The sequence below is a fragment of the Lynx canadensis genome, chromosome F1 (genome assembly GCF_007474595.2).
Source record: "Lynx canadensis isolate LIC74 chromosome F1, mLynCan4.pri.v2, whole genome shotgun sequence".
NCBI lineage: Eukaryota > Metazoa > Chordata > Mammalia > Carnivora > Felidae > Lynx > Lynx canadensis.
Window position 1 is genome coordinate 5,227,865 of NC_044319.2, and position 12,260 is coordinate 5,240,124.

At 37.6% G+C, this 12,260-nt stretch overlaps 1 protein-coding gene across 1 annotated transcript in view; it reads right to left on the reverse strand.

The window, feature by feature from the left end:
• Nucleotides 1-12,260, reverse strand: part of CATSPERE (catsper channel auxiliary subunit epsilon) — a 197,729-nt gene that overhangs the window by 10,180 nt on the left and 175,289 nt on the right. The window contains 2 exon segments of the mRNA XM_032591870.1: nt 1,067-1,224; nt 2,329-2,415. Coding sequence (XP_032447761.1) covers nt 1,067-1,224; nt 2,329-2,415 — 245 coding nt within the window.

The following is a 12,260-nucleotide window of genomic DNA, read 5'->3' on the forward strand; positions in this document are numbered from 1 at the left end:
TTTTTCAGAAGATTTTGAGGAGGTTAGATATTCTTTAAATGTTTGGTAGAATTTACCAGTGAAGCCATCTGGTCTTGGACTTTTGTTGAGAGTTTTTTTTTCTTACTGATTCACTCTCCTTACTAGTAGTCAGTCTAATCAGATTTTCCTTTTTTTTTTTTTATTTGAGAGAGAGAGAGAGAGAGAGAGAGAGAGAGAGAGAGAGAGAGAAGGAGAGGTGCAAAGGGAGAGAGAGAGAATCCCAAACAGGTCCCATGCTCAGCACAGAGTGAGACACAGGGCCTGATAACACCACCCTGGGATCATGACCTGAGCTGGACTTAAACAGATACTCAACCGACTGAGCCACCCAGGTGCCCCTGATTTTCCATTTTCTTCATGATTCAGTCTTGGTAGGTTGTATGTTTCTAAGAGTTTACCCATTTCTTCTAGGTTGTCTAACTTGTTGGCATATAATTGCTTATAGTAGTTCTTATGATCCTATGTATTCCTTTGGTATCAGTTGTAACTTCTCTTTCATTTCCAATTTTATTTGAGTCCTCTCTCTTTTTTCCTATTGAATCTAGCAAAAATTTTGTCTGTTTTATTTACCTTTTCAAAAACCAACTCTTAGTTTCTACTGTCTTTTTAGTCTCTATTTCTGCTCTGATCTTTGTTATTTCCTTCCATTTACTAACTCTGGGCCTTCCTCTTTTTCTAGTTCTACGAAGTGTAAAGTTAAGTTGTTTATTTGAGATTTTTCTTCCTTCTTGAGGTAGAGGATTTCCTTCCTTTTTATGGCTGAATAATACTCCATTCTATACTTATATATACCACATTTTCTTTATCATTCACTCATTAATGGGCACTTAGTCTCCCTCCACGCCTTGGCTATTATAAATAATGCTGTCATGAACATGGGGGTGCATATATCTTTTTGGGTTCCCTCTTGCCTTATATGATGTTGTCATGTTTTACTGTAACTCATTTATTGGACTTTGTAGAGTGGAGTAGAAATTTTATTCAATCCCATGATTATCCCTTTAAATAGATGCTAAAACTATTATAATAAAATATTTATATTCACCTATAGTTTGGATCCAGGATCTTCACACGAAACACATACATTCCAGAATGGTCTACGGGCCAAACTAAATGGTTATAGTTAGACTTGTTGATAATCTCATACGGTTGATTCAAGTCTCCCGGTTTTCCAATAGCATAAGAAAAACAGTGTTTATAGTTCTGAACAGGAAACAAAGACAAAAACCTTAGGGTTGTTTTCTAGGAGAAGAGGTGTTACAGATAGGAGAGAGGAGAAAGTATGTGATAGCTAGAGGGGAGAAGGGAATGATCTGGAGAAATACACTTATGTTTGTTGGGCAGTATTAAGGGATGGTTTTAATCATGAAATTAAAGTGAAACCAGTCAGCATGGGTATGTCTTCCTCCAACCACCAGTCAGATGTCAAGGTGGACAGTTGGATTTAATGAGGGTTGTGATTTAGCCACACAAGTCTGAAGAAGTGTGAGGAAGGAGGGAATTCAGGGTACATATCAACAGAGTGATAGAATTATTGACCATGGAATTTAAGCTGAATAAAGAGCAAGAGAACCTGGGGGTGGGGTGAGGGTGGTGGGGTCACTGGATTGAAGGTCATTTTGAGGTTGAAGGATTGTCCAAAGGATTGTCACAGTCAAGGTTCTAGGGTTATGTTGCTGGAAGGGTTGGGAGTGGTGGATGGAAAGTGGAATGCTTAGAGCTGGGAATATAGAGGATAATACACATTTTTTGTATATATATCTCTGTCTTGACATGCACAGATTCTGATATAGAAGTAAAGTAACATTCCTGTTGTAGGACTTACATTTTACAGGCTCAGGTACTGTATAGGTCCCTTTTATTCATGAGATATGATTTGATTTTCCATATAACATAAATTAATTTCAATTCAAGAAAGTTCGATTGAAAAAATGGAAAATATTATAGTATGGGACTGATAGTTGGCATTCAGAAGTGGTCTTTTCGTTGTACAAAAATTGAAACTTCAGGTGTTCTTTAGAAAGACTTACTCTCAATGCTTCAACGTGTTTGTCAGGTATTTAATAAATCTGCAAACACAGGTTTCAGCAGAAAAAAGTTAAAATTGTTGGTAACACAGGAACAATGGAAGATCAAACAGGAATAAGATGAAGCACTTTTGAAATCATAATACTAATGCAATAGAAAAATTGGATGTGAGTTGCAGAAACAAATTTAAATCCAGAATGTTTCCATCAAGCTTTTGTTAATGCTGAAATGCCAATTTAGTTATTACAAATAAAGTTTTCTGGGTAATAATTTCCTTACCTCAGGTCCCCAGACTTCTTCTAGTGGGAGGTGCTTGTTAAGCTCAATCATTGACTTCCATGTCTGGGCTTCATTTAAACAACCACTCTGTCAAATAATTGTACATATAGGAAGTTAAGAGACAAACAAATGAGCAAAGGAAAAAAAGAGAGAGAGAGAGAAACCAAGAAATCTACTTTTAACTGTGGAGAACACAATGATGGTCACCAGAATGGAGGTGGGTGGGGGAGATGGATGAAACAGGTCATGGGAATGAAGGAGTGTCCTTGTGATGACCAGGATGGAACTGTTGAGTCACTATATTGTGCACCTGAAGCAAATATAACACCGTAGGTCGACTCTACTGGGATTAAAATAAAAAAACCTAATAAAAAATTGCGCACACATGTATGTTTTGTATATATACACATGTTTTGTATATAAATTCATTCCTAATATTTAATATATTTAATGTCATTGAAAAATGTATATTTATTTATTTTTTCATTCCTTAAACGTTTGCTGATATAAAGGGGAACAATTGACAGTTGTATATTGACCTTGTAGAAAAGGGAAACTCACTTATTTTAAGTGTTTCACGTGAAAAGTAATGTTATCGGTGAATATGACCATCTTATTTCTTCCTTTCCAATTCTCATGCTTTTAATTAATTTGCATTGTATCATTTGCCTTGTTATAGAGATCAGAAACAATGTTGTATAGAAGTGGTGATAACTGACACCCTCATTTCACTCCTGGCTCCAGAAAGAAGGCTTTCAAATTTTCACCACTAAGTAAGAAGTTTCTATAATTTTTTTTTTGTAGTTACATTTTATTAGGTTAAAGAAGTTACCATATACTTATAATTTTCTATGATTTATTTTGGTGCTATTCTTTATTTTTTTTAAGTAGGCTCCACTCCCAATGTGGAGCTTAAACTCATGACCCTGAGAATTCCAAGGTGTATTTTTAAAATGTTACATATGAATAATTTTTTAACCTAATGGCTTTTCAACTATTATAATAATCCATCCATGCTTATTCTTCTTTATTCTGTTAATATGTTGGCTCTCTTTGATTTTCAAATGATATTCCAACTCTTCATTTATAAAATAAACAAAACTTGTTGGGATGCATGATTTAAAAAAAATTTTTTTTAATGTTTTTATTTTTGAGAGAGAGAGAGAGAGAGAGAGAGAATGAGTGGGAGAGGGGCAGAGAGAGAGGAAGACACAGAATCCAAAATAGTCTCCAGGCTCTGAGCTGTCAGCACAGAGCCCAATGCGGGGCTCAAACTCACAAACTGTGAGATCATGACCTGAGCTGAAATCGGATGCTTAACCGACTGAGCCACACAGGTGTCCCTTTTTCTTTCTTTCTTTCTTTCTTTCTTTCTTTCTTTCTTTCTTTCTTTCTTTCTAAAAAAAAAAATTTTTTTTTGGGGGGGGGATGCGTGATTTTTAAATATATTGCCGAGTTTGATTTGCCAGTGTTTTGGTTAGGTGCCTTGTATCTGTGGTCATGGGTGAGATTGGCTCATAATTTCCTTTTCTTTTAAGGTCCTTGGCGGGTCATCCTGCATTCATAAAATGAGTTGGGAAGTGTTCTTCTCACTTGAATACTCTGGAGTTTTTAGAAAGCTGAAGGGAAAAATTCCTTAAATATTTGGTCGACTTCATCAGGAAAGCCATCTGGGATTATAGATGTCTGTTTATTGCTTAGAATCCAAGAAACTTTGGTAAATTGTGTTTTTCAAGGCGTTTGTCTATTTTATCCAATTCTTCATTGTCAAATTTGTTAATATAAATTTGTTTATAGTAACCTCTATCATTTGGGCTTAAAGTGGTGATATTCTAATTTTGTCTCTCTCTCTCTCTCTCTCTCTCTCTCTCTCTCTCTCTTTTCTCATTTTTCAACTGGAAAACTTTTATAAAGAGATGTTTCCCCTTATCTACTATTTGGTTACCCATTGGGATGGCTCATTTGCAGAAGGTACTAGAAATATTTGTGTCCTTGTCTTTATTTGCCAGTGTTTAAAACAAGGAGTTGGTTTTCTATCATTCTCCAAAGGTATATTTTTGAAAAAACCGTTTTAACTCATAGGTTTAATGCATTTAATGGGTCTTGGCAATATTGCGGTAATTACCCTTAATGAAGCTCTGATCGTCCCTTCTCCAGCCAGTAGGAACCTCTTCATGTTCACTTCTGATTACTTTTGACATGACCCTAGGAGTCTTTGATACTTCCTTGCTAACGGGTATGTCAAACTCTCCCAAACCCATCATGTACATTTCCTCCTCCAGGCTTGGAATCAGCTATTTAAGAATTTCCAGTTCTTTTTAGTGGGAGATAATATTTCAAGATAACCACCTGGGTACTGAGGATACTTCTAACGATTGGTTATGCTTCTAGGGATTTTACTGGACAGCCTAGGAAAAATTTCTCTCTCTATGAACAATACATTTCTATCCAGATCACATGAGTTTCTAATACCTCACAAGTTTACATGGAGTCCTATTCAAATTCAGGATTTTTTGTCTAACTTCTTCTACTTTACATACGTGTCTCCTTGCTTTTATACCAAAACATTTGATGAAGAATGATAGTGTTAGAATATCTCACATTACATATCTCACAACATCAGAATAACTAATACAAATATTGCCACCGCTATTGTGATTACTGAAAACAGTTATATTTTCCCTCTGACATATGATCTTAACATTCTCCTAGCATATTTTATAACTGTATTATACCTATATTGTCAGAAAATACATCCGTTATATACTATTCTCTTTCCCTTTTAACCCTCGCTTTGCTTCAGCTTTATAAGTAACCCTATATAATGCTTTCCTCTAGTTCTTATGTTGCTACCTCTTTAGTATTAATTGTCATTGTTTGAAGGTTATTATTTAATAAGTTACTCAGGAAGGACTCATGGGAACAATATCATCTGATTTTTTTACATGTTAATAGCAGTTTGTGCCTTTTCTAGAGTCACTGGTTTTGCTGAATATAAAATCCTTGGCTCAGTATTTATTTTCCTTTAGTATCTTAAATATTTTACTCCATTTTTTCCTGGCATAAAGCATTGCTATAAAAATGTTAATTTTATTTTATTTTCCTTATATGTAAATTGCTTGCTTTTTTGCCTACATGGTCACTTGGGTTGGCTGTTCTGATATATATATATATATATCTTAGATACAGACATATATATATTTTAATGTTTGTTTATTTTTGAGAGAGAGAGAATTTGGAGAGAAGCAGGCTCCAGGCTCTGAGCTGTCAGCACAGAAGCCCGGTGTAGGGCTAGAACCCATGAACTGTGAGATCATGAACCAAGTCAAAGTCGGATGCCCAACTGACCGAGTCACCCAGGTGCCCCTGTTCTGATATTCTTGAGTATATGCTATGCTCTTTCCATATGAAGCTTCAAGTCTTTTTTCTTGGCCAAGGGTGGGAGAGACGTTTTCTTGAATGATTAGCATTGGTTTTGTTCCTTTGTTCTGGTTTTCTTTTTCACGGATTTCTTTTAGATCTTCTTTGCTTATCTTCAGTATTTGTCACTTTGTCTGAAATCCTTTTTATCCCATTGTTCATTTCTTTTTACTTTAAAAATTTTCCCCTGTTAATTTCACCTGTGTCTTTTAAAGCATTACCTGTTGTTTACTTTCATTTTTAAAGGCTATTTTCATTGCATATGAAATTTTAGATTTGGAATTTATTTTCTTTCAGCAATTTAAAGATATTTTTACTCAAAGTTTTCTGGTTTGCATTATCTCTATAGAGAAATCAACTTGAAGACTTATAGGTACTCTTTTTTTTTTTTTTTTTTTTTTTTTTTGCTTTGGTTGCTTTTGAGGTTCTCTTTGTTTTTGATTTCAGAAATTTTACCATAGTGTTTCGGGATACAGATTACTTTTTTCTGTGCCTCGATGTCTTTTTCAAGTTTGGGAAAATTTTGCTTCTGCCCAACTCTCTTCTCTCTTTTTAGGACTCCACTCCTTAGATGTAGACAGTGAGTCTCCATTATGTTCTTGTCTATATTTTCAATCAGCTTATCTCCCTGTGTATAATTCTGGGCATTTCCTTCTTCTTTTTTTTTTTTTTAATTTTTTTTTTTTTTTAGCGTTTATTTATTTTTGAGACAGAGAGAGACAGAGCATGAAGGGGGGAGGGGCAGAGAGAGAGAGGGAGACACAGAATCAGAAGCAGGCTCCAGGCTCTGAGCCATCAGCCCAGAGCCCGACGCGGGGCTCAAACCCACGGACCGTGAGATCGTGACCTGAGCTGAAGTCGGACACTTAACCGACTGAGCCACCCAGGCGCCCCTGGGCATTTCCTTCTGACGCCTCTTCCAGTTGACTCTGTTTTCAGTCATCACTCCTAATAGTCAAATTCTTCATTCCAGTTAGTGCAGTTTTGATTTTTTTTTTTTTTCCAGAAGTGATTGGCAGCTCAGAGGCATGGATAAGGCAGAATGATTGATGTTGAAAGTTGCCGTGTGGGGCATTGGAACAACCCCGGGAGGCGACTTGCAGGTATTGGCAAGATGGAGGCTGGAGGACGAAACCGTGGAGCTCAAGTTAGGCAGGAAAAGAGGAAATATGGGGGTGGCAGAGAGGGAGAGAGCAGAGGGCTCAATATGGTGGATGTCTAGACTGCGAGAGGAAAAGTAAGAGGCAGAGGAGCAGTGGGGATTACAACCACAGGGCTAGAAAATTGGGGGTTGAGGTCAGAGACCGGAGTGTTTGCATTTAAAGGTTTTTTTTTAAATATGAAATTTATTGTCAAATTGGTTTCCATACCACACCCAGGGCTCATCCCAACAGGTGCCCTCCTCATACCCATCACCGACCCTCCTCTCCCTCCCACTCCCATCAACCCTCAGTTTGTTCTAGGTTTTTAAGAGTCTCTTATGGTTTGGCTTCCTCCTTCTCTAACCTTTTTTTCTTCCTTCCCCTCCCCCCATGGTCTTCTGTTACGTTTCTCAGGATCCACATACCCGTGAAAACATATGGTATCTGTCTTTCTCTGTAGGACTTATTTCACTTAGCATGACACTCTCCAGTTCCATCCACGTTGCTACAAAAAGCCATATTTCATTCTTTCTCATTGCTACATAGTATTCCATTGTGTATGTAAACCACAACTTCTTTATCCATTCATCAGTTGATGGACATTTAGGCTCTTTCCATAATTTGGCTATTGTTGAGAGTGCTGCTATGAACATTGGGGTACAAGTGCCCCTATGCATCAGTACTCCTGTATCCCTTGGGTAAATTCCTAGCAGTGCTATTGCTGGGTCATAGGGTAGGTCTATTTTTAATTTTCTGAGGAACCTCCACACTGCTTTCCAGAGCGGCTGCACCAATTTGCATTCCCACCAACAGTGCAAGAGGGTTCCCGTTTCTCCACATCCTTGCCACATCTATAGTCTCCTGGTTTGTTCATTTTAGCCACTCTGACTGGCGTGAGGTGGTATCTGAGTGTGGTTTTGATTTGTGTTTCCCTGATGAGGAGCGACGTGGAGCATCTTTTCATGTGCCTGTTGGCCATCTGGATGTCTTCTTTAGAGAAGTGTCTATTCATGTTTTCTGCCCATTTTTTCACTGGGTTATTTGTTTTTCAGGTGTGGAGTTTGGTGAGCTCTTTATAGATTTTGGATACTAGCCCTTTGTCCGATATGTCATTTGCAAATATCTTTTCCCATTCCGTTGGTTGCCTTTTAGTTTTTTTGATTATTTCCTTTGCTGTGCAGAAGATTTTTATCTTCATGAGGTCCCAATAGTTCATTTTTGCTTTTACTTCCCTTGCCTTTGGGGATGTGTCAAGTAAGAGATTGCTATGGCTGAGGTCAGAGAGGTCTTTTCCTGCTTTCTCCTCTAGGGTTTTTATGGATTCCTGTCTCACATTCAGGTCCTTTATCCATTTTGAGTTTATTTTTGTGAATGGTGTGAGAAAGTGGTCTAGTTTCAACCTTCTGCATGTTGCCGTCCAGTTCTCCCAGCACCATTGGTTAAAGAGACTGTCTTTTTTCCATTGGATATTCTTTCCTGCTTTGTCAAAGATTAGTTGGCCATACTTTTGTGGGTTTAGTTCTGGGGTCTCTATTCTATTCCCTTGGTCTATGTGTCTGTTTTTGTGCCAATACCATGCTGTCTTGATGATTACAGCTTTGTAGTAGAGGCTAAAGTCTGGGATTGTGATGCCTCCTGCTTTGGTCTTCTTCAAAATTACTTTGGCTATTCGGGGCCTTTTGTGTTTCCATACAAATTTTAGGATTGCTTGTTCTAGCTTCAAGAAGAATGCTGGTGTAGTTTTGATTGGGATTGCATTGAATGTGTAGATAGCTTTGGGTAGTATTGACATTTTAACAATATTTATTCTTCCAATCCATGAGCATGGAATGTTTTCCCATTTCTGTGTATCTTCTTCAATTTCCTTCATAAGCTTTCTATAGTTTTCAGCATACAGATCTTTGACATCTTTGGTTAGGTTTATTCCTAAGTATTTTATGCTTCTTGGTGCAATTGTGAATGGGATCAGTTTCTTTATTTGTCTTTCTGCTGCTTCATTGTTAGTGTATAAGAATGCAACTGATTTCTGTACATTGATTTTGTGTCCTGCGACTTTGCTGAATTCATCTATCAGTTCTAGCAGACTTCTGGTGGAGTCTATCGGATTTTCCATGTATGATATCATGTCATCTTCAAAAAGTGAAAGCTTAACTTCATATTTGCCAGTTTTGATGCCTTTGATTTCCTTTTGTTGTCTGACTGCTGATGCTAGCACTTCCAACACTATGTTAAACAACAGCGGTGAGAGTGGACATCCCTGTCGTGTTCCTGATCTCAGGGGGAAAGCTCTCAGTTTTTCCCCATTGAGAATGATATTAGCTGTGGGCTTTTCATAAATGGCTTTTATGATGTTGAAGTATGTTTCTTGTATCCCGACTTTCTCGAGGGTTTTTATTAAGAAAGACGCTGAATTTTGTCAAATGCTTTTTCTGCATGGATTGACAGGATCATATGGTTCTTATTTTTTCTTTTATTAATGTGATGTATCACATTGATTGATTTGCAAATGTTGAACCAGCCCTGCAGCCCAGGAATGAATCCCACTTGATCATGGTGAATAATTCTTTTTATATGCTGTTGAATTTGATTTGCTAGTATCTTATTGAGAATTTTTGCATCCATATTCATCAGGGATATTGGCCTATAGTTCTCTTTTCTTGCTAAGTCTCTGTCTGGTTTAGGAATCAAAGTAATGCTGGCTTCATAGAATGAGTCTGGAAGTTTTCCTTCCCTTTCTATTTTTTGGAACAGCTTGAGAAGGATAGGTATTATCTCTGCTTTAAATGTCTGGTAGAATTCCCCAGGGAAGCCATCTGGTCCTGGACTCTTACTTGTTGGGAGATTTTTGATAACTGATTCAATTTCTTCGCTGGTTATTCAAGCTTTCTATTTCTTCCTGTTTGAGTTTTGGAAGTGTGTGGGTGTTTAGGAATTTGTCCATTTCTTCCAGGTTGTCCAGTTTGTTGGCATATAATTTTTCATAGTATTCCCTGATAATTGCTTGTATTTTGAGGGATTGGTTGTAATAATTCCATTTTCATTCCTGATTTTATCTATTTGGGTCATCTCCCTTTTCTTTTTGAGAAGCCTGGCTAGAGGTTTATCAATTTTGTTTATTTTTTCAAAAAACCAACTCTTGGTTTCATTGATCTGCTCTACAGTATTTTAGATTCTATATTGTTTATTTCTGCTCTGATTTTTATTATTTCTCTTCTTCTGCTGGGTTTAGGCTGCCTTTGCTGTTCTGCTTCTATTTCCTTTAGGTGTGCTGTTAGATTTTGTATTTGGGATTTTTCTTGTTTCTTGAGATAGGCCTGGATTGCAATGTATTTTCCTCTCAGGACTGCCTTCGCTGCATCCCAAAGCGTTTGGATTGTTGTATTTTCATTTTCGTTTGTTTCCATATATTTTTAAATTTCTTCTCTAATTGCCTGGTTGACCCACTCATTCGTTAGTGGGGTGTTCTTTAACCTCCACGCTTTTGGAGGTTTTCCAGACTTTTTCCTGTGGTTGATTTCAAGCTTCATAGCATTGTGGTCTGAAAGTGTGCATGGTAGGATCTCAATTCTTTTATACTTATGATGTGATTTGTCTTGGACAATGTTCCATGTGCACTCGAGAAGAAAGTATATTCTGTTGCTTTGGGATGCAGAGTTCTAAATATACCTGTCAAGTCCATCTGATCCAATGTATCACTCAGGGCCCTTGTTTCTTATTGATCCTGTGTCTAGATGATCTATCCATTGTTGTAAGTGGAGTATTAAAGTCCCCTGCAATTACCACATTCTTTTCAATAAGGTTGCTTATGTTTGTGATTAATTGTTTTATATATTTGGGGGCTCCCGTATTCGGCGCATAGACATTTATAATTGTTAGCTCTTTCTGATGGATAGGCCTTGTAATTATCATATAATTCCCTTCTTCATCTCTTGTGACAGCCTTTAATTTAAAGTCTAGTTTGTCTGATCTAAGTCTGGCTACTCCAGCTTTCTTTTGAGTTCCAGTAGCATGATAGATAGTTCTCCATCCCCTCACTTTCAATCTGAAGGTGTCCTCAGGTCTAAAATAAGTCTCTTGTAGACAGCAAATAGATGGGTCTTGTTTTTTTTATCCATTCTGATACCCTACGTCTTTTGGTTGGAGCATTTAGTCCATTTACATTCAGTGTTATTATAGAAAGATATGGGTTTAGAGTCATTGTGATGTCTGTAGGTTTCATGCTTGTAGTGATGTCTCTGGTACTTTGTCGTCCTTGCAACATTTCACTCACAGAATCCCCCTTAGGATCTCTTGTAAGGCTGGTTTAGTGATGATGAATTCCTTCAGTTTTTGTTTGTTTGTGAAGACCTTTATCTGTCCTTCTATTCTGAATGACAGACTTGCTGGATAAAGGATTCTCGGCTGCATGGTTTTTCTGTTCATCACATTGAAGATTTCCTGCCATTCCTTTCTGGTCTGCCAAGTTTCAGTAGATAGGTCTGTCAATAGTCTTATCAGTCTCCCTTTATATGTTAGAGCATGTTTATCCCTAGCTGCTTTCAGAATTTTCTCTTTATCCTTGTATTTTGCCAGTTTCACTATGATATGTTGTGCAGATTGATTCAAGTTACGTCTGAAGGGAGTTCTCTGTGCCTCTTGGATTTCAATGCCTTTCTCCTTCCCCAGATCAGGGAAGTTCTCAGCTATGATTTGTTGAAGTACACCTTCAGCACCTTTCTCTCTCTCCTCCTCTTCTGGAATTCCTATTATATGGATATTGTTCTGTTTGATTGCAGCACTTAGTTCTCTAATTCTCCCCTCATACTCCTGGATTTTTTTCTTTTTCTCAGCTTCCTCTTTTTCCATAATTTTATCTTCTAATTCACCTATTCTCTCCTCTGCCTCTTCATTTTTTTAAATTTTTTTTTCAACGTTTTTTTTATTTATTTTTGGGACAGAGAGAGACAGAGCATGAATTGGGGAGGGGCAGAGAGAGAGGGAGACACAGAATCGGAAACAGGCTCCAGGCTCTGAGCCATCAGCCCAGAGCCCGACGCGGGGCTCGAACTCACGGACCGCGAGATCGTGACCTGGCTGAAGTCGGACGCTTAACCGACTGCGCCACCCAGGCGCCCACCTCTGCCTCTTCAATCCGAGCTGCGGTCGCCTCCATTTTATTTTGCACCTCATTTATAGCATTTTTTAGCTCCTCATGACTATTTCTCAGTCTCTTGATCTCAGTAGCAATAGATTCTCTGCTGTCATCTCTACTTTTTTCAAGCCCAGCAATTAATTTTTCAACTCTTATTGTAAATTCTTGTTCCGTTATATTGCTTAAATTGTTTTTGATCAATTCGTTAGCTGTCACTACTTCCTGGAGTTTCTCTTGAG